The sequence below is a fragment of the Leucoraja erinacea genome, chromosome 19, assembly GCF_028641065.1.
Source record: "Leucoraja erinacea ecotype New England chromosome 19, Leri_hhj_1, whole genome shotgun sequence".
Taxonomy (NCBI): Eukaryota; Metazoa; Chordata; class Chondrichthyes; order Rajiformes; family Rajidae; genus Leucoraja; species Leucoraja erinaceus.
The window spans coordinates 38,781,595-38,804,311 of record NC_073395.1 but is presented as its reverse complement, the minus strand read 5'-3'; the positions used below and the strand labels follow the sequence as shown (position 1 = coordinate 38,804,311).

General features: G+C 45.5%; 1 protein-coding gene across 1 annotated transcript in view; it reads left to right on the top strand.

The window, feature by feature from the left end:
• The window catches only part of met (MET proto-oncogene, receptor tyrosine kinase), a 236,937-nt gene that overhangs the window by 79,265 nt on the left and 134,955 nt on the right, over positions 1-22,717 (top strand). Inside the window, 1 exon segment of the mRNA XM_055649985.1 lies at positions 14,942-15,133. Coding sequence (XP_055505960.1) covers positions 14,942-15,133 — 192 coding nt within the window.

Here is a 22,717-nt window from a genome sequence, read left to right as displayed (position 1 = left end):
TACCACTTTCCCATTTCTCAGTTCCATCCAAATAACCTCCCTAGACAAGCCCTCTAATCTATCCTGCCAAAGCACTGCTGTAATATCTTCCCTGACAAGCAATGCAACACCTCCACCTCTTGCCCCTCCAATTCTATCACACCTGAGACAACGAAATCCTGGAATATTTAGTTTCCAATCACAGCCCTCCTGCAACCATGTTTCACTGATCGCCGCAACATCATACTTCCAGGTGTCAATCCAGGCTCTAAGTTCATCCGCCTTCCTTACAATGCTCCTAGCATTAAAATATACACATTTAAGAAACCCACCCATCACCCAAGAAACCCATTCCATCACCATCTTCACTAATTCCATAGGCATCAGTGATCCTTAAGCTTTGAATATTTTTGTGGGAGCTTCTAACATTAATAATTTCAGGCTGAATGCCTTGGGCTCACTATTCAGGGGTTATTGCCATAAATAATTGTTTAAACTGCCAATATTCCCTGCCTGACAGCAGTAACATTGATTGATACACACTCCCTGAAGGGAAAATGACAGGGAAGTCAGTGTTAATGGAAAATCTATATTCAATTTTATCTTTGTGGTGGAATTAAGATGCTGACTTTGCTGCAAACTAAATTGAACAATGAGTAATGACACCTAACATTGCTGGCATTCCTGAAATATAGCTTATTTCCATAAATTAAAGAATAGAAAGACTTGCAATTGTACAGTGCCTTTTATAGCCATTTCAGCACATTCATAGAATCATACAGCATTGAAAATGCCCTTACGCCCAACTCATCAATGTCAACCAAGATGATCCATGTTAGTCTAGACCCATTTGGCCCATATCTTTTCCTTTCCTGGCAGAAACCTTTCCTGTCCACGTACCTGTGTAAATGTTCTTTAAATGTTGTTACTCAATTATTTCATCTGTCAGCAGATTCCGTATACCCACACTCACTGTATGAAAAAACAGCCACTAAGGATTCTATTAAATCTTTCCCTTCTCACTTTAAACCGCCTTAGTTTTTGATTGACATAAATTGCTGGAAAAACTCAGTGGAACAAGCAGCATCTTTGGAGAGAAGGAATGGGTGACATTTCAGGTCGAGACTCATCTTCAGACTCCCCCATCCTTGGTAAAAGCTTCTGTGCATTCTATTTCCCTTTTGATTTTGATTTTACACACCTTTTAGATCGCCCCTCATTATTCTCCAGCGCCTCAAGGAATTAAATCCTCATTCGCCCAATCTCTCACGCACTCGTCCTGAGAACACCCTTGTAATTCGCCTCTGCACTCGTTCCAGCTTTATGGCATTTTGCCTGGGTGACCAAAACGGAACACTTGGAGTACACCTCCAGAACCTTCTGAACACCTCAGTCTGAAGAAGGGTCTCTATACGAAACGTAGCCTATTCCTTCTCTCAATAGATGCTGCCTCACCCGCTGAGTTTCTCCAGCATTTTGTCTACTTGGAGTGCCAAGTCCAGTCTTCTATGACTGCAACCTAATGTCCTAACCTCTACATTTCCCTGAATGATGTCAGCCAAGGTTGTAACAGTCTTCTTCACTACTCCATCTACCTGTGATGCCACTTTTATTGAACAACGTATTGTCCTCCAGGATCCAACTGTTCACTGTGATGGTACTGCCCTGGTTTGACTTCCCAATGTGCCACCACCTTTTGTAATGTCTTCCACGATACATCTGGGCAGAGATATAGATAAGAATGATTTAGAGGGCTATGGACCAAATGTTGGCAAATGGGAGTAGCCAATTTGGTCAACATGAACATGGTGGGATAAAGAGTCTGTTTTTGTGTTTACCGTTCTATGGCCTCACACTTATATGAATTAAACTCAATTTGCCATTCCTTTTCCCTCTTGCCCGGCTAACCAAAATCCCACAGTCATTCTAATTAGCCATCTTTATTGTCTACACTGCCACCTATTTTGTGTCATCTGTAAAGTTACCAACTGTGCCGTATATTCTCAACCGAATGGTTGACATAGACAACAAAGTGCAATATGCCCAGCACCCACCCCTCAGGCAAACCACTAGTCACAGGCCTGCTGACCAATAAGCAACCTTCCACCAGCACCCTCTGTTTGCCATCATTAATCCAATTATGTATCCAAATTCAAAGTCCTCTCCAACCACGAGTCACCCATTGTTGTAATGAAGGAAGCAATCTAAGTGCAAAATGAACAAAGTAATTATTACTTAGTAGACACAAAATGCTGGAGAAACTCAGCGGGTGAGGCAGCATCAATAGAGAAAAGGAGTAGGTGACGTTTCGGGTCGAGACCCTTCTTCTGACTGGATGCTGCCTCACCCGCTGAGTTTCTCCAGTATTTTTTGTCTACTTTCGATTTTTCCAGCATCTGCAGTTTCTTCTTAAACAAAGTAATTATGACTTTATCATTTATGGCCGTCACGGTGGTACAGCGGTAGAGTTGCTGCCTTACAGAGAATGCAGCGCTGGAGACCCTGGTTTGACCCTGACTACGGGTGCTGTCTGTACGGAGTTTGTACGTTCTCCCCGTGACCTGCGTAGGTTTTCTCCGAGATCTTCGGTTTCCTCCCACACTCCAAAGACGTGCAGGTTTGTAGGTTAATTGGCTTGGTAAATGTAAAAAATAATTGTCCCCAGTGTGTGTAGGGGTAGTGTTAATGTGCGGGGATCGCTGGTAGTGCGGATCCGGTGGGCCGAGGGATCTGTTTCCGCGCTGTATCTCTAAACTAAACTAAACTAAACTAAACTAAACTAAACTAAATAATATGTTTCAAAAATGTTGATTAAAGAATAAATATTGGCAAGGACACCAAGAATATCTTTATTACTGTTCAAAATTTAGTTTAGTTTAGTTTAAAGATGCAGTGTGAAAACCAACATAACATTGGCCAACCGAGCCCGCACTAATCAGCGATCACCCGTACACTAATTCTATGTTATCCCAGTTTCACATCCTACACATTAGGGACAACTTACAGAAGCCAATTAATCTACAAACCTGCACATCTTTGGAATATGAGAGGAAACCGTAGCACTCGGAGAAAACCCACACAGTGAGAGTGTGCAAACTCCACACAGACAGCACCTGAGGTCTGGATTGAACCTCTGTCTCTGTGAGGCAGCAGCTCTACCTCTGCGCCACCATGCCACTCTTCAAAAAGGTGAAATAAAATAATATTTGAGCCAAAGGTTGGTGGAAGAGGTCAAAATATTGTCATGGGATCTCTAGTAATGAAAATAAACAAAGGCTCAAAGGTCTAACATCGAATGCAAATGAATGCATTTCCCTAAATGTAGAATTGGAGCAGCCTCTAGTTATGCGTTGAGGTTACTGGAAGCAGATGTGAAGCTGTAAGTTGTCTTGCACAGAGCCAGGAATGCTGCCACCGCACCTGTAGCTGACAACATCGAATCCTGTGTGATGGTTTTCAATTGCACTCCCCCAGGTGACTTGCTTCCCTTCTGATTCAGTGGAAGATGCCTGCAAGAAAAAATATGCTCCTCTAATGTGCGTAGTTCCAATGTAATTGGAGGTTAGCTGTGTTGTATAGACTTGCGCTGACTCGTGTACAGAGTTCCATTGACTCGTGTATGGAGACACACACCCACACACGTGCTCAGAGGCACGCACACACATGCACACGTGCATGCACACACGCGCACATGCTCGGAGCTGCACACACAGGTGTGCCCATGTGTATGCACACACACACATACACATAGACACACACACAAATGCGCACACACATACACACTCATATTAATGCACACAGATGCACACATTCAAGGATAACATGACCTTGCCCAACTTTTCCCTTAGCTGCCCTTCCCACACGCAAACTCACCATGTCCTGATTCCTCCTTGCTTCCTCTGTCCCTCTTTTCTCAAATGCCCTTGCCCGAAGCTCTCTCCAGCCTTGACGTTAAGTCAAATCCAGGCACCACGAGCCAGGATAAGTATTATGCTGACTGCATGGGTGCAAAGTAGATTTACCAAAATGGTCGCACAGACTCTGATGTTGAAGAGACCAAAGAATCTGGATTGTTTTGCTTACAACAGAAAGTGAAGGGAATATTTACATAAGGAGACTGCTTCTGTGACAAATTCATTAACCAGAAGAAATTAAAATAATTGGCAATTATCTGGTGCTGGGTAGTTTTTTAGGGGAGCAGGAGCTAACATTTCCAGGACAAGTTATAAAGAGTGGAAGAGATCATGGTTTAATAGTAATTTTAATGAGAAATACAAATATATAGAAAGATTGAAATTTACAGGACTTTGGGAAAACAGGACTTTGTAGATGTTGTTTAATAGTAAGATTAAACGAGTACTTACCAGTACGAAGTTTGATCTGTATTTTATGAGGAGTTATGGTGAGGGATTAAGTGAAGACCCCAGCTCTACTGCGCATGCGGCATACTTCGAAGCAGCGGTGTGAAATCACAGAATAGACACAATATTTGAAGTAAGATAGTAAAGATCACGAGACATCAGTTTATTAGCTTGATCTGTATAATGAGGGTGGGAGCGGCGGGCACTTAATCCCTCACCATAACTCCTCATAAAATACAGATCAAACTTCGTACTGGTAAGTACTCGTTTAATCTTACTATTTTACTTCGGAGTCACGTGAGTGATTCCGTGAAGACTTCAAAGGTCTGTGATTTCAAACCGTGTAACAGTTTTTATTTCACTCACTGCCGAAGTTTATGAGGGAGGAAGTGTTATCGTAATCAACCAGTGGATCTGCTTTCAAAAGAAACAGAAAGGTATTTGTTAACAATAACAACATAACAGAGCTCCTCTGAGCTTAAATTAATATTGCAGTTTGTAATATTCTCCTGCAATTAAATCAGGTTTATCAACGGTTTATAATAAAAAATGTTCTGAACGCGGTTCCCTTGACCATTCTGCTGTATTGAAAATGTGGTCAACCGGGATGTCCATTCGTTCAGCCGCTGATATCAATGCTGCCCTAGTGGAATGGGATTAAATGTATTATTATCTATTCCGGCAGCTTTCAGTACCTGTTTGAGCCACCTTGGAGTGGTTTGGCTCGTACCCCGTTTTGGGTTACTGTGGTTGACCCATAGGCTTTCCTCTCCCTCTAAGATAGTGGGTTGTGTCTATATATAGTAGTAGATGGGTCACCACACTCAACCTGGACTCTGGTGGGTAGGCCCGGAATCCCACCAGTGAATCGGGCGTTCCTGGTCCATATAGCCATATAACGACTACAGCACGGAAAACACAGGCGATCTCGACCCTGCTAGTTCGTGCCGAATCCATATACCTGCGAGTTAGATTTTACCAGACCTAAATATGAACTTGATGCGTCTGGGGTAATCACCATGTATCCAGTCTAGTTTATGGAGTGACCGGACTCTTTGAGCGTGTACGAGAGCCATAAGCATGAGCCTTTTTTAAAACATAGATTAAGCAAGCTGAGGGATCTGGCTGGTGCCATTCTCTGAGGTATGTCAATATCACACCAATATCCCATACATGGGTATATACCTGGGTGTTTGGGGCTTATATTATAGTTGCCCTTCATAAGTTTACCTTCAGTGGATGGGATCCCATGCTCTGCTGACATGCGGTTTTAGATAAGCAGATAAGGCGCTCCATGCTGTATTTACGGCACTGTAACTCACCTTTTAGTCATGGTGTAGATGTTCCAGGAACTCCAATACGTCAGTGGTTGAATAGTTCGTTGTCCCTGCGTCGTGGCAGTATTTTACCCATGTTAGCTTTTAGTGACTGTTCGCAGGGATGCCGACATGGTGGTAATGGTTCCTTTGGATAATCCCAGTCCCTGGTAAGGTCTATTCAAACCCTGCACCCAGGAGTTTGATGTTTCCCTGGCATGGGTGGCTTATGCCTGATACTGGGTTGAGTCAGCAACCATGGTCCACTAGGGAAATCCATAGGTGACTCGCCCACCGTGTCGTGATGAACTGGGAACCATGGCTGTAGGCCGGTCGGGCACGTTCAATATCTCGGAGACAGATCCCATCTGTATTGCGAAGTGCCCGACGGATGAGGCAGAAGGGAGGAAGGCAAAGCAGAAATTCCCCCTTCCAGCGTATAGGCATCTATCGCTGCTGCCTCTAATCTGGTTCCTAAGTCACATACATGGGTTACTGGTGATTCCGTCTTGTGCAACCAAATTGATATCTGGCTTTCAAACTGCTTAATAAATTTAGCAGATATTTTGGGTTATGACATCTATTCAATGTAATCATAAATTGTACCCCGTGACATGGTGTCTCCTACTGTGTTCTAGCTTCCTAGGACATAGGCAGCTGATAGTTAAAATGTCTTTTGACACACCATTGACAGATTTGTTTGACCAATTTGTTGCACAATAATGATTATTATGCTCCCCATATGGTTGATATAAGCCACCACCATAGTATTATCAATCCGTAACCACATATGTACGTGCTGCATTTGAAATGCATATGCTTTTTAGCCCAATAGGCGATCACCAATCCCAAGAAGTTGATGCCCGGTATGTGTAGTAACGATGTTTGTGACTTGGTCCATCTGTTACCTGTGCTGGATATGGAGTTTAGTTGCTCCCCAGCCTAAAGTACTGGCATTGGTTTTTAAAAATAACCAAGTTGGGATTGGTGATGATAATAGGGCTGAAAACTATGCCAAATATATGTCTGCCCACCACCTTAATTGTGATATAGCTTCAGTGGGTACATTCATGATTTGATTATAGTGACCCAAGTGTCTTGGCAAAGTAACAGTCATATGGACGGAATTGTTATTGAAGCCCAGATAATCCTTGGTAGTAACGCTTCAATTCTGGTTTATCTGGGCGTGGGATGAACCTCAGCTTTAGGGAGCTGTTTCGTAGCTAGAACTGCTCCACAGCTAATTCCTTTGTTTCCCCTAATATGAGGATATCATCCAATATGTGCCATGATTATGCTTGTTTTCTTAATATTTTCATGGCCATTTTTAATAGTTTAGGGCGGAGGTTTAGACCATATGAAATGCTATATGCTCCCATGGTTGCCCTAACCGGGATATCCATGATCCAGGTAAATATATTTAGGTATCTATAATGATCCTAGTGTATGGTATAAGATAGTTAGCATCTCCCATATCAATGCTCCCCATAGGTATCCTAGGGAGATCAGATGTCTGGCAGTGACAAAACTCCACCTCCATCTTAAAGTGGATATACTCAACAGATTTATTTAGTGATATTAGATCAATGATGATGCTACATTCATCATCTTTTATAGTTTTGGTGAATATATTCGATACAAATTCCAATCCGTTTAGTAATGTGCCTATTTAGTTCAGCTTGCCTTCTCACTTCTCTTTTCTTAGAGGGAGAAACAGCCCTTTGGGCGCATTGCTGAACTGGCAGTAAAATGCCCAATTTGAATTCGTTTTTATCCTCTAATGCTGTTGAGTATATTTTGGTTATTTGTGACAGCATCCCATGCTTAGCCCACTCCCCATGCAGTTTAGTAGAACACCCTTGTTTTAGTGTAAACTGGGAGGAACCAGACTACCTACCTCCATGCTTATTGTTTTTCATGAAGGCGTAGTTTGCTGGTATGCTGGTGCTGTCGGTGGGGCGGCGCATCTTCCCACGGCTCCGCTCTGGGCCCCGTCTAAAAAGAACTATGGGGATCTGCAGCGGTCACCAGGCTTTCACCAGTCCTTGTTTGATATTGCTGGTGGATGCCGAGGGGTGCTGCCAGCTGGGTGTTGGATGTGATGTCCTGCTCGTCCCATAGCCTGCTCCCTCTTCCCCGCAGCAGCGGTTTGCATAGCCCCATATATTCGGGGTTGCGGGCAGGTCTATATGTACCATCGTTCAGTCGAGTATCCCAAATATGGGAACATCTTAGGCGTCAGCACCAAAGGCGAGCAAAGGTGGTAACATCTTGACCTTCTGTAGAATTCGCTGCTTGTCTGTGAGTCTACGAGACCCAGCTGCCTGCGGATTTGCCTCTGGAAAGGCCTGTTCCTGCAGGGCTTTTGTTGGGAAGATGGTCGCGTGGAGGAGCCATGTAGTGGCCCACCACACCCAGTGGCTCTTCCTGATCCTGCTCCCCTGGCACACTGCTGTTCTCGTCCGCCTGCCCAGCACTTAAGCCAGCCCAGCCCTGGCCTCCTTAGCCCTTAAAAAAGGAGCATAAAGGATGCGCTAAATGGGAGGAGGCAAAGCACTCCACTCCGCTGTTGCATCAATCCCTCGACAAGGGAGATGGCTAGTGCAATAGCACTGGGGTAAGAGTCAGCTCCCTTGGCATTCAGCCAGTGCCCCTTTACACCGGCGGCACAGGGAGCGGCTCGGTGTCGAGTGAGCGGGAGCATTGAAATAGCTCCACCGCTACCGGTGGCTGCCTCCCAGATAAGGACCCTCGTGTGGAGTTGGGCAGGCAGTCCTTCTCCTGGAGGTGAACTTCATGACCTCCTCTGGCTTGGGGAGACAGACATACTCATTTTTGCTGTCTCCAACCTGTGCCAGTTTTGGAGGAAGATGGCTCCTGTAGAACCTGTAAATTGGTAAGATTTCCCCTTACCTGCATGTAGAGGCTGCCTGCCGTTTTCCAGGCGGCGTTGTGGCGGTTCCCGGGCGGTGATTCTCCTGGTCAGGAGTCTGCAGGGCTGCCGGTCGGGTTTTTTAAAATTTCCCGCCGGTCCGCGGCTGTACGGAACAGCTGTTCAGCGGACCGGCATAGCGCAGCTCCTTGCAGCGGTCCGCAGCGTTAGCGGTCCGGGTGGCACCTTTGGTCCGCAGCGTTAGCGGTCCGGGTGGCACCTTGTCCCCGTCACTGTCGGCCCCACGCTGGAGTCGAAACGGGGCCCGCTCACCATGCCTCACTTTGCTCCCCCTGGAGCAAAAACCACAAGGCCCGATTAAGGTAAGTACTTACCTCTCGTCCTTGGATGCGGGAGCTAGCCCGACTCCCGCTGGCTGCCGCGTTCTGCACGCTGTGCGATTATGTCGCATGCGCACTGGAGCTGGGGTCTTCACGGAATCACTCACGTGACTCCGAAGTAAAATTGGGAAAACTCCTTCAAGGACCAATAAGCTAATAAGAGAAACAAGGAACTGCAGGTAGACACAAAAAGCTGGAGTAACTCAGCGAGTCAGGCAGCATCTCTGGAGAGAAGGAATAGGTGACGTTTCGTGTTGAGACCCTTCTTCAGACTACAGATGATGGTTTGCAAATTAAAAGTGCTGGGATAACTCAACAGGTCAGGCAGCAGCTCTGGATGCATAGAAAAGTTGTATATTTCACGTCGGGACCCTTCTTCGGAGAAGTCTTCAGAATGGTCCCGACTTGAAATGTTACCTTTCTATGCATCCAGAGATGCTATCTGACATGCTGAATTGCCCCAGCATTTGTGGGGGGTTTTCTGATAAGCAAGTAGTTCTCTTATGCTCCCAGCAAAATGTACGTAATGAGAGTTGAAGAAGGATGATTCCTGAAGGCACTGGATGAATTGGCTGATCTGTGAAGCAGGCTGCCAACTTTCTGTCACCTGCTTTCCACTGACATATTTATCCTGCATGTAAGCACTCCTGCTGGAAGCTTTGCTGTGTCAGAGTCTGAGAGAAGTGTTGGGGCAATCAAGCAGACTCGCTCGGCGCCAGTCACAACTGAAATTGGTTTTGTTATGGACCCATTAGTTAAGTACGGATTTGTACTTCAACTACAATTCCTTTGGCAGCATCCAGACATCTTTGATATTGTTCCAGGGATGGTTTAGATTTTACTGATTTTTTTTTTTGTTTTAAAAGATCGCTAAAGTACCAGACAGGAAAATGTCAAGGGAAATTATTTACCAACTTCTACCATTCACTAAAGTTCCTCATTTAAGTCTGAAGAAGGGTCTCCCATTCCTTCTCTCCAGAGATGCTGCCTGTCCTTTTGAGTTGTTCCAACATTTTGTATCTATCCTCATTTCAGTTGCTGAGGTAAAGTCAAATTGAATACTAATTATTAACCTAGTTGGGAAATTAGTTTTATTGTGGGATACAAACAGTGTGAATAGTGGGTGGATGCTCAAATTAGCAAGATATCCCACAGGAATCTTTGTTGAAGCCCCAAGGGTTCTCTGTATATAGTGATGAATGATGCGATGGGATGAAAAAGAGTGTAGAAAGGGACTGCAGATGCTGGTGTATACCGCAGATAGACACAAAGTGCTGGAGTAACTCAGCGGGTCAGGCAGCATTGCTAGTGAAAAAGGATGGGTGGCGTTTTGGGTTAGAACCCATTTTCAGACTGAAAGTAGAAGGAAGTGAACTGGAGGTAAGAGAAGGCCAGAACAAAGCAGGGCTGGTAACGCAACCCAGCGGTATGAGGTATTGATTTCCCTCATTTCAAGTAACCCTTGCATTCTAACCCCCAGCCCATCCCCTCCCCCCCCCCCCGAACCACCCCCATCCCCTCCCCCCTCCCCTCCCATATCCCCCCCATCCCCCCATTCCCTCCCCATCCCGACCCCACCCCCCCCCATCTTCTCTCCCCACCCCCCCCTCCCATCCCCTCCCCATCCCCTCCCAACCCCCTCCCAACCCCACCACCCTAGTTGTCCTACTAGTCCCACTGTTCACATCCTTGTATCCCTTCATTATCCCCACTTCCCCAACCAACAATGGGCCATTGTGGGCTCCACTCTTCCTTGGTCATCTGATTCAGATCTCCTGCTTCGTTCTGGCCTTCTCTAGCCTCCAGTTCCCTCCCCTCTACTTTCACCGTGAAGAAGGGTCCCAACCCGAAACGTGCCCACCCTTTTTCTCCAGAGATGCTGCCTGACCCGCTGAGTTACTCCAGCACTTTGTGTCTATCATTGAGATGGGAACGCCATGCAATAAAAACAGGAAATACTAAGAATATTCCGCAGGTCAAACTGCATCTGTTGGATGAGAACGTTTAGTTTAGTTAATTATAGTTTATTGTTTATTGTCATGTGTGCCAAGGTACGGTAAAAACGTAGACACAAAATGCTGGAGTAATTCAACGGGCCAGGCAGCATCTCTGGAGAGAAGGAATGGGCGATGTTTCGGGTCGAGACCCTTACAGTGAAAAGCTTTTGTTGCGTGCTAACCAGTCAGTGGCAAGACAATACATGATTACAATCGAGCCGTCCGCAGTGTATAGATACATGATAAAGGGAATAATGTGAGTAACGTTTAGTGCAAGATGATAAGGTCATAAGATCATGTGATAGGTTGAATTAGGCTATTGGGCCTATCAAGTCTACTCTGCCATTCAATCATGGCTGATCTATCTCTCCCTCCTAACCCCATTCTCCTGCCTTCTCCTCATAACCTCTAACACCAGTAATATACAAGAATCTATCTATCTCTGCCTTAAAAATATCCACTGACTTGGCCTCCACAGCCTACTGTGGCAAATAATTCCACAGATTCACCACCCTCTGACTAAAGAAATTTCTCCTCATCTCCTTCCTAAAAGAACATCCTTTTATTCTGAGACTGTGCCCTCTAGTCCTAGACTCTCACACCAGTGGAAACATCCTCTCCACAACCACTCACAAGCCTTTCACTATTCAGTATGTTTCAATGAGGTTCCCCCTCATTCTTCTAAACTCATGATGTTATCCAGTAATGTCCAGTCTGAGATAGTCTGAGGGTCTACAATGAGGTAGATGGTAGCTCAGGACTGCTCTATAGCTGATGATAGGATGGTTTAGTGGCCTGATAACAACTGGGAAGAAACTGTCCCTGAATCTGGAGCTGTGTATTTTCATGCTTCTATACCTTTTAACCCATGGGAGATGGGAGAAGAGGATGTGGCCAGGGTGCGACTCATCCTTGATTGCGCTGATGGCCTTGCCGAGGCAGCGTGAGGTGTAACTGGAGGTTGGATTGTGTGATGGTCTGGGCTGCACTGCGCCCACGATTCTCTGCAATTTCTTGCAGACTTGGATGGAGCCGTTCCCAAACCAAGCTGTGATGTATCCCGATAAAATGCTCTCCACAGCGCATCTATAGAAGTTGATGAGAGTAGTTGGGGAAATGTCGAGTTTCCAAAGCTTTCTAAGGGAGTAGTCCCTGCTTCCCTTCCCACAGATGCGGCCTGACACTAAATATTTGCAAAAGTTATCTGTTTTATTTGAAGTCTTTGTTTTTTTTGTTGTAATTTTCAGAAAGAAACATATTTTTGCAATTGCACAAAGTGAAATAAATGCAGATACCCCTAGTGTGGCTCAATCAATGATTTATACAACTGTTTTATGAGGACGTTGCCAGGACTAGAGGGTCTGAGCTATAGGGAGAAGTTGAGCAGGCTGGGACTTTATTCCTTGGAGCGCAGGATGATGAGTGGTGATCTTGCAGAGGTGTATAAAATATGGAGAGGAATAGATCGGCTAGATGCAGAGTCTCTTGCCCAGAGTAGGTGAATTGAGGACCAGAGGACATGGGTTTAAGGTGAAGGGGAAAAGATTTAATAGGAATCTGAGGGGTAACTTTTTCACACAAAGGGTGGTGGGTGTATGGAACAAGCTGCCAGAGGAGGTAGTTGAGGCAGGGACTATCCCAACATATATGAAACAGTTAGACAGGTACATGGTTAGGACAGGTTTGGAGGGAACGGGCCAAACGGGACTAGTGTAGCTGGGACATGGTGGCTGGTGTGGGCAAGGCTAAGATTCTATGACACAATGCTACACAATGTCCCAACACCTATAATCAATGCCACAGCACACCACTGGTTACAGTTCTCCAATCCGAAAAGCACCAGTCCACCATCAACCTGTGCCTCTTACCACCAAGACATTTCTGTATCCATTTTGCTATCTCACGCTGGATCCCATGTACTCTAGCATTTTGGACAAGCCTACCTCACGGGACCTTGTCAAAAGCCTTGCAAAGGTCCATGTAAATAGCTTCCACCACCCTGCCCGCATCAATCTTTTAATTTAGTTTAGTTTAGAGATACAGCATGGAAACTGGCTCTTCTGCCCAGCCGAGTCCGCACTGACTAGCGATCCCCGCACATTAACACTATCCTACACACACTAGGCACAATTTTACATTTATACCAAGCCAATCAACCTACAAACCTGTACGTCTTTGGAGTGTGGAGGGTGGGGGGAAACTGAAGATCCCGGAGAAAACCCACGCAGGTCACGGGGAGAACGTACAAACTCTGTACAGACAGGACCCTTGGTCAGGATCGAACCCGGGTCTCTGGCGCTGTAAGGCAGCAACTCTACCGCTGCGCCCACCGTACCACCCCTTCTTGGTCACTTTCTCAAAAGACTTTTAGATGAAAGAAAAAATGAAAGAGATTAAGTGTATTGCTAACACTATAGCAAATTGCTTGCTATATGGCCAAATGTGATTCAGTATGGTATTAAGAAGATAGAAAGTAATACTTGATGTCCAAGGGGATTTCCATGCCCCTGTACAATATGTGATTAAATATCAGACAGTGGTTAATGGAAAGCTGCTACAAGAAAATCCCGTTGAGACTGGAATCTGTGTAAAGATGGCCTGCCATTGCTGGAGTGGACCCACTGCATGGATTCACCATCTGCAATGCCCACACATTGCTACCACTTCGCTACATGGGCTGGTCTCACATGCTCTCAGCACCCTCCAGTACAGTGGCAAGGTTAAACGTTGTACTTCAGAGTGTGGAGACACCCCTTCCCACCACACACATAAACCTTATTCAGAAGTTGAGGGCTGGACCTTTAAAATAAGATAGACACAAAATGCTGGAGCAACTTAGCAACAGGCAGCATGTGTGGAGAGAAGGAAGAGATGACATTTCAGGTCGAGACCCTTCTTCAGACTGGAGAGGAATGGGTGACCTTTCAGGTCGAGACACTGCTTTTTTTAAAAACGAGTCATTGAATTTAACAGATTTTAAATGCCTAATAGTCAGATGCATTTATTCCTGTCTGGTTTTTGAACTGATCACACCTCATCAATGCTCATATGCTTAGTTGTTCTGCTATGTTTACGTTATGTTGGCTAACAATGTTAGTGTTCCCTGCTCCTGATGTTCCTCACCTCTTCATATTTCAGTGTATCTTCATATTCCCTCTCATCCACCTTCAGCATTCTGAAAGGACCGTTCCCATTGCAACTCCCTGATATGCTCCCCCATCTCCACCATTTGCTCCCTTTATCATGACAAATTCTCATACAACCCTCTCTGCAACTTGCCAATCAAGCCCCCTGAAACCACCTTGACTTAAGATAGACAGAAAATGCTGGAGTAACTCAGCGGGTCGGGCAGCGTCTCTCGAGAATAGGAATTGGCGCCGTTTTGGGTCGAGATCTTTCTTCAGACCTATCACTTGCCTGGCTTTGTCCTGCCCCCACCTGTCTTCCAGCTTTCTCCCCACGGCTAGACTCAGTCTGAAGAAGGGTTCTTACCTGAAATGTCACCTGTTCATGTTCTCCTGAGATGCTACCTGATCCACTGGTTTTACTCCAACACTTTGTGTCATTAAAAAAAAAACCTTGTTTTCGTACCTCCCTTCTGATGAAGAGTTCTTCAGTCTGAAAAGTAAACTGTTTCTTTTTCCACAGCTGCTAACTGGCCTGTGTGTTTCAGTATTTTCCATTTTATTCCTGGTATTTTAAGTTGTTCGCTGAGATTCTCACTTTAGTCGTGAAAGCTAAAATCTGAATGTTTGCCTCATTATTGAACAATATGTCTTATTGCTGAAGCACATATGAGGACCAGTAGATTGATCCCTATCGCAGCATCCATATATATAAAAACAGAAAATAATTAACTGAAAGCTATTTTGAAAATTATTTTGAATATTTTTGATTTACTAACATCCATTTAAAAATCATCTTTCCATAATAAATAATTTTGCACATCGCATCTGGAATGCCATTGTAAAATTAATTGACCTATTCCTTTCTAATTTTTGTTTTCCCCCTGTAGAGTTCTTCAGCCAAGGAGAGGGCTTGTGGAGGCACCAGTAACAAGTTTCAGATGGAGAGTGCAGTTCCTGTACAACGATTGGACCTGTTTCTTGGGCATTTCCAAAATATCTTGTTAACATCCATCGCAGTTTTCACACAAGGAAGGGTAACGATCGCCAATCTGGGAACCGCTGATGGTCGAGTTATGCAGGTAGGCTTTGGATTAGGATGTTGCCATTTTTCCATCCATCTTCTCTATGCTTCAACAAAATATTGTCCATTCTCAATCTCTTCATTTCCTCCTTTAAATCTCCATTTTCCTTCCTTTGGTTTATACACTCTAGAATTTAGGAGATTGAGAGGGGATCTTATAGAAACTTACAAAATTCTTAAGGGGTTGGACAGGCTAGATGCAGGAAGATTGTTCCCGATGTTGGGGAAGTCCAGGACAAGGGGTCACAGCTTAAGGATAAGGGGGAAATCCTTTAAAACCGAGATGAGAAGAACTTTTTTCACACAGAGATTGGTGAATCTCTGGAACTCTCTGCCACAGAGGGTAGTTGAGGCCAGTTCATTGGCTATATTTAAGAGGGAGTTAGATGTGGCCCTTGTGGCTAAGGGGATCAGGGGGTATGGAGAGAAGGCAGGTACGGGATACTGAGTTGGATGATCAGCCATGATCATATTGAATGGCAGTGCAGGCTCGAAGGGCCGAATGGCCTACTCCTGCACCTAATTTCTATGTTTCCTGTGAAGATCCCCTGTCTCTACCCAGAGGCACCACTTCAGCTCGCTATTTCATTCTACCTCTAAACGTTTCTGATTTTGACAGTCATTTTCAAGTATAAATATCTCAAGTAAATTATTTGCAACTAGGTATTTATTACTGGTAACTATTTGCAATCTTGGTATTGCATTCACCATATTACTTCATATGACTTCTATTTTTATTTCCACAAATACAAACATCGCAGACTAAAGGGCCGAGCCCGCTTGGTGATTTTTTCGGTGACTGCCGGCATCATATCAGGATCGGCAACAGATTTTGAACATTTCAAAATCCAGCGGCGACAAAAGAAAATATTGCGAGACTTGAAAAAACAGCACGTGTCATACGTCATCAGGCCGCGTCACGCCGCGAATTTTTCAGTGACCCGATACATCAGTCAATTAAGCCGGCAATCGCCAAAAATATCGCCAAGTGGGACAAGCCCTATGCATTCCTGGTGCTTAACTGGAGTTGCCATCCCAACCTGATTGTGTCTCGTCAGAACATTTCTACCTAACCTGACAATGGTTGATCTGAATAGTGTATCTGAATATATATCTGACCTGAAACTGATTCTAGAAACTTCCTTAAGAACAAAGAAAACCCTTCAGTTTTCCCACTGTCAATTACTTAAATGTGATAGTGAAAAAGTCCAAGTGATCTATGCTGTTTAGTCTGAAGAAGGGTCTCGACCTGAAGCGTCACCCATTCCTTCTCTCCAGAGATGCTGCCTGTCTCGCTGAGTTACTCCAGTGTTTTGTGTCTATCTTCAATCTATGCCATTTTTTCTGCTCCTCACATCATCTCACCTCGTCTAAACCACCCGTGTTGACAAAAGCTGATTCCTTTCTCCCTCGTATATATTTGTCTAATTTCTAATTTAACCAGACATTTTGTCCACATTCTGGCATTGTTTCTTGAAATCCTCACTGGATTCAAGGGTCAGCCTTATATCTCAGACCCGTCTCGACCCGAAACGTCACCCATTCCTTTTCTCCAGAGATGCTGCCTGTCCCAGCTGGGTTACTTAGGCTTTTTGTGTCTATCTTTGTCATATTTATGTTTTTATTCAAAAGCTGCTCTAAGCAGTAAAGGGAATTTCTTTTCAGCTTCTCCAACAAGCCTTCATAGAATTTGAAAGACAATGAAAACCTTGCCCCTCAGTCTCTTCCATGGAGATGAGAGTCGTCACCAAGGCAGCTTTTCCAGTTGGATCGGATACCAATCTTACATATTTTTCAAGTATCTTTTGATGTCATTTTCTTTGGACCAATATCCATTTGGACATACTGCTATCCATTTGTGGCTGATTGCATTACTGTTCAGCAAAATTGGCTGTGTTTTCTTCAGCTTTAAAAGTGTTGTAGATTGAACATTGATTTTCCAGCACCCTCTGTTCCAGTGCATTTACTGGATTGTCCATGTTTCTGGACCAGCAGAGGTCACGTGGTAATGAAATGACCGTACACCTCTGGCCCACTAATGCCTCCCCTCCTGTGTCTCTAAAGCACCTTGAGGTGCCAGAAACGTCAATACATCAAATATAAAATGTAATCTCCAATGTGAATGGAACGACCTGCTGACCCATCCTGGCTCTCACCGTCTCCCCGGCCGTTCAGAGCCCCGGCTTCAGACCCCACTTCTGACTCGCAAGGTGCGCCAGCGAGCCCTTCGTCACCCACCGCACGTTCCGTGACAGGGCCGTTGGTGAGGCTCACGCTGTAGCCTCCAGGGACAGTAATTTGGGCCGCTGCTGACAGCTCTTTCTTTGAGAGTTGGCAGATGATGCTGTTTACTGATAGAGTCATGGTGCCATCCCAGGGTTGCATGTGTTCGGAGGTGCCAACCCTCTGGGATATTGAAGGCCATCTTCAGCGTGAGTCTCAGGATTGCTGAGACTAGCATGAAATAGAAGTCGGGGAAATAATGTGATCAAATTCACCTTATGGCCATTGCTAGTAAAGAAAACTCAACAACATTCTGGCAAACATCCTTAACCAAACCCTTTACCTGCCTGGTGCATCATCATGAGATAGGGAAAGGTACACAAAAATGCTGGAGAAACTCAGCGGGTGCAGCAGCATCTATGGAGCGAAGGAAATAGGCGACATTTCGGGCTGAAACCCTTCTTCAGACTGATGGGGGGTGGGGGGGAGAAGGAAGGAAAAAGAGAAGAGGAGAAGCCCGAGGGTGGGGGGATGGGAGAAGACAGCTCGAGGGTTAAGGAAGAGGAGGAGACAGCAAGGGCTAGCAAAACTGGGAGAATTCAACGTTCATGCCATCAGGATGCAAGCAACCCAGGCGGAATATGAAGTGCTGTTCCTCCAATTTCCGGTGTTGCTCACTCTGGCAATGGAGGAGACCCAGGACAGAGAGGTCGGATTGGGAATGGGAGGGGGAGTTGAAGTGCTGAGCCACCGGGAGTTCAGGTAGGTTATTGCGGACTGAGCGGAGGTGTTCAGCGAAACAATCGCCCAACCTCCGCTTAGTCTCCCCGATGTAAATCAGCTGACATCTAGAGCAGCGGATGCAGTAGATGAGGTTGGAGGAGATACAGGTGAACCTTTGTCGCACCTGGAACGACTGCTTGGGTCCTTGAATGGAGTCGAGGGGGGAGGTAAAGGGACAGGTGTTGCATTTCTTGCGGTTGCAACGGAAAGTGCCCGGGGAGGGGGTGGTACGGGAGGGAAGGGAAGAATTGACAAGGGAGTTGCGGAGGGAGCAGTCTTTGCGGAAGGCAGACATAGGGGGAGATGGGAAGATGTGGCGAGTGGTGGGGTCACGTTGGAGGTGGCGGAAATGGCGGAGGATTATTTGTTGTATTTGCCGGCTGGTGGGGTAAAAGGTGAGGACTAGGGGGACTCTGCCCTTGTTGCGAGTGCGGGGATGGGGAGAGAGAGCAGTGTTGCGGGGTATGGATGAGACCCTGGTGCGAGCCAAAGGAGGTAGGGGAATTTGCTCAGGACCACAAGATGACATTTGGACTTTAAAAAGTAAGGACTGCTCTACCTGTACCAAAAGAAGGGTGAAGTCGGCCACTGGGAGGTGATTTTCTACGTAAGCTACTAGCTGATGGAGAGAAGTAAAGCACAATGTAGACTCTTGGAATGGAGTTCCATTGACTCCATGGTCTGTCTCGCATTATTTCTGCAGCTCTGCACATTAGTGAATGTCAGTGAAACACTGCAAGGCCAGGGACTGGGTTCCTGACATTTTGTTAACGTCACCACACAAAGTGTGTGGTTGTGACTGGTGCCTCCATGGAAAGTGATGTTAAAGCCACAAGGAGACTTGATAATGTCACCCCTCAACCTTCTACCTCAAAAGGAAAAATGTACCTGCCTACCTAAACTCACACTACAACCTAAATCCACAAGCCCAGGTAATATCCTGATGAATTTCTTCTGCACCCTTATCAACTTAATGATATCCTTCCTGTAGCTGAGTGACATAGTGCTCCAACTGTGGTCACCCTGATCCAGGGTGAGCTAACTCACTGGGCACGGAACTGGCTTCATGGAAGGAAGCAGTCTGTGGTGATGAAAGGTTGTTTTTCAGACTGGAGGCCTGTGTCTGGTGGTGTGCACCAGGGCTTGGTCCTGTTAAGTGCTTGTTAAATGTCTCTATTAACATCGTATTAACACGATGTGTCACCAATTGTGCTTTGACCCTCGAGTATTACTGAAGGTATTCGCGGAGAATTTCGTAAAGCTGTCTGATGCGGTTCAATTACCATTTGAACTAATTGGATGTAGTGGTCGATAGGAAAGATTTAAACGGGTATCGGATTTAAACGGGTCAGGTCATTAAGGAATCCGGTTGAACGGGTTTCCTGGCTGGCTTGCAGATAAGTCCCTCATTCACGGTCACTCGCGTCATTTAGTATGTTTTCCCCATCTTTCTCTCTCCCCCTTCCAAGGTTGGTTCTTCTGTTTGCCTTTATTTGCTTCAGTTTTATTTGTTTAAGTGTTATTTATCACAATATAGCTTTTGAAAGATTCAATCTGGTATCGGACGCTTTCTAAGGGCTGAATCGGCCCATTCGCATGACCCTTCATCGTTCAGCACGGCTTAAAATTAAACTGCTACATTAAGGCGATCGAGGCTCCTGATGTTGAAGCCGGCCGATTAAAGGCCCCGTGAACGGGCCGATTTAAGCCCCACGATTCGCAGCAGATGAAGCTGCTGTTGCTGGAGTTTGGAGTCGGTCACCAACCAGGTCAGCTCCCGAAGGTAGCCAAACTGCTGGAGATACTCAGTGGGTGAGGCAGCATCTATGGAGCGAAGGAATAGGTGATGTTTCAGGTCGAGACCCTTCCTCAGATCTGATCTGAGGAAGAGTCTGAAGAAGTGTCTCGACCCAGAAATGTCACCTATTCCTTCGCTACATAGATGCTGCCTCACCCGCTGAGTTTCTCCAGCATTACCGTTGATTTTTCCAGCATCTGCAGCTCTTTCTTAAACAGGTCAGCTCCCGATGTTACCGTCACAGGGCCCACGGCTGAAGCCTCCAAAGCCTCGCGTGTGTGCGAGGGGGGGCCACCAATGAATTGTGTCCCCCCCATGTTTTGATAGTGATTTCCGCCCCTGTTGGGTGGTCAAAAGATTTAATAGGAACCTGAGCGGCAACTTTTTCATACAAAGGGTGGTGGATATATGGAATGAGTTGCCAGAGGACAAAGTTGAGGCAGGTACAATAATTACATTTATGAGACTGGTTTAGATCAGTCATCATAGTTAGTATGCTCGAGTTGGGCTAAAGTACCAGTGTATGCGCGGTGCTAAATGTGCTTTTCTGTGCCGTATGTGCTACGACTCAACTAAACATTTCAAAGGCAGTTTCCAAGTCCCAGGTCATCTTGTGTAGGAAGGAACTGCAGATGTCGGTTTAAACCGAAGGTAGACTCAAAAAGCTGGAGCAACTCAGCGGGTCAGACAGCAGTGAAAAGGAATAGGTGATTTTCCTTCCCTATTCCTTCTCTCCAGAGATGCTGCCTGACCTGCTGAGTTACTCCAGCTTTTTGTGTCTATCTCACGTCATTTTCTTTCTTGCCTTTCATTGACTGAAAGCCCCGAGCGGCCTACTGATGTCAGGGTCCAACCCCATGCCTGGGTTCACATCCCTGAAACAGGGCAAAGCCAAGGCCTGATGCCAAAATCTGAGCCATCATTCTGTCATTGCTTACTTGACAATTTAATACAATGAACAATATCCCCTCATTCTTACTGAATCATGTGAGGAAAAGCTGCTTTGACCACATTGGTAAAGTCACACGAGTGTTACTGAATTGGCCACTGTAGCATGATTAATCCTTATAATTGGCAAAAGTAACTATTAAACATTCTTTTCGAAGAAAAAAACCTGAGCAACAAGGTTCATGCATCTGATCCCAGTGGACAATATCTCATCAAAATGTTGTGCCTTTAAAGTACACTTGCCCAGACTTTCCTCAGCCAGGTTTGTCAGTGATAGTTCAGGTGGTGGAACCACTGGCTGAAACTGTGTAGTTCCCAAGGTGTCACAGTACCCTAGTGACACGGTGGCGCAGCGGTAGAGTTGCCGCCTTACAGCACCAGAGACCCAGGTTCAATCCTGACTACAGGTGCTGTGTGTTCAGAGTTTGTACGTTCTCCCAGTGACTTGCGTGGGTTTTCTCCGGGATCGGTTTCCTCACACACTCCAAAGTCATACAGGTTTGTAGGCTAATTGGCTTGGTATAATTGTAAATTGTCCCCAGGATAGTGTTAGTGTGCAGGGATCGCTGGTCAGCACAGACTCGGTGGGCCGAAGGGCCTGTGTCCGCATTGTATCTCTAAACTAAATGTAACTAAACTGGCCAATGGAGTCATAGTGATAGTTACAGAGTGATACAGTGTGGAAGCCGGCCCTTTGGCCCAACTTGCTCACATTGGTCAACATGTCCCACCTGCCTGCATTTGGTCCATATCCCACCAAACCAGTCCTATCCATGTACCTGTAAGCTGTAAGAATGAGAGGGGGCCTTACAGAAACATATAAAATTATAAAAGGACTGGACAAGCTAGATATAAAAGGACTGGACAAACTGGACTCACCCATGTTGGGGTGAGTCCAGAACCAGGAGCCACAGTCTTAGAATAAAGGGGAGGTCATTTAAGACTGAGGGGAGAAAAAACTTTTTCACCCAGAGAGTTGTGAATTTATGGAATTCCCTGCTACAGAGGGCAGTGGAGGCCAAGTCACTGGATTGATTTAAGAGAGAGTTAGATAGAGCTCTAGGGGTTAGTGGAGTCAAGGGATATGGGGAGAAGGCAGGCACGGGTTATTGATAGGGGATGATCAGCCATGATCACAATGAATGGCGGTGCTGGCTCGAAGGGCCGAATGGCCTCCTCCTGCACCTATTTTCTATGTTTCTATGTTTCTAATATGCATCAAATAATAACATAATGAAGTATCGATCATAATCAGACCCATAATATCACGCCAGAATATGTAGTCCATCAGACAGAAAGTCCATAGTAGTTCGTTGCTGAGATGGTCTTGTGGTCAGGGTTGTCTACTCATAATTTCCTGGAGCAGAATTAGGCCATTCGGCCCATCAAGTCTACACTGCCATTCCATCATGGCTGATCTATCTTTCCCACTCAACCCCATCCTCCTGCATTCTCTCCATTACCCTGACACCCATACCAATCAAGAATCTGTCAATCTCCACCTTAAAGGTGTCCATTGACTTCCACAGCCATCTGTGGCAATGAGTTCCTCTGATTCACCACCCTCTGACTAAAGGAATTCCTACTCAACCCCATTGTCAAGTGATTTTGTCCACGATATGCACTATTAATATACTTGTTTCAGTAACGGGCTGAGTGCAAGGGGGAAACATGTGACATCGGTACACTGGACAATCTAGGGGCTAGCCTGGACCAGGCGCCGCTCCACAAGATGCAGACTGGACTTTTGTTGTTCAACAATCTGATGGTTGATAATGGAGGAATTGTGGACAGTTAAGAAGGCAGTCAATATATATATCATTGTAATTA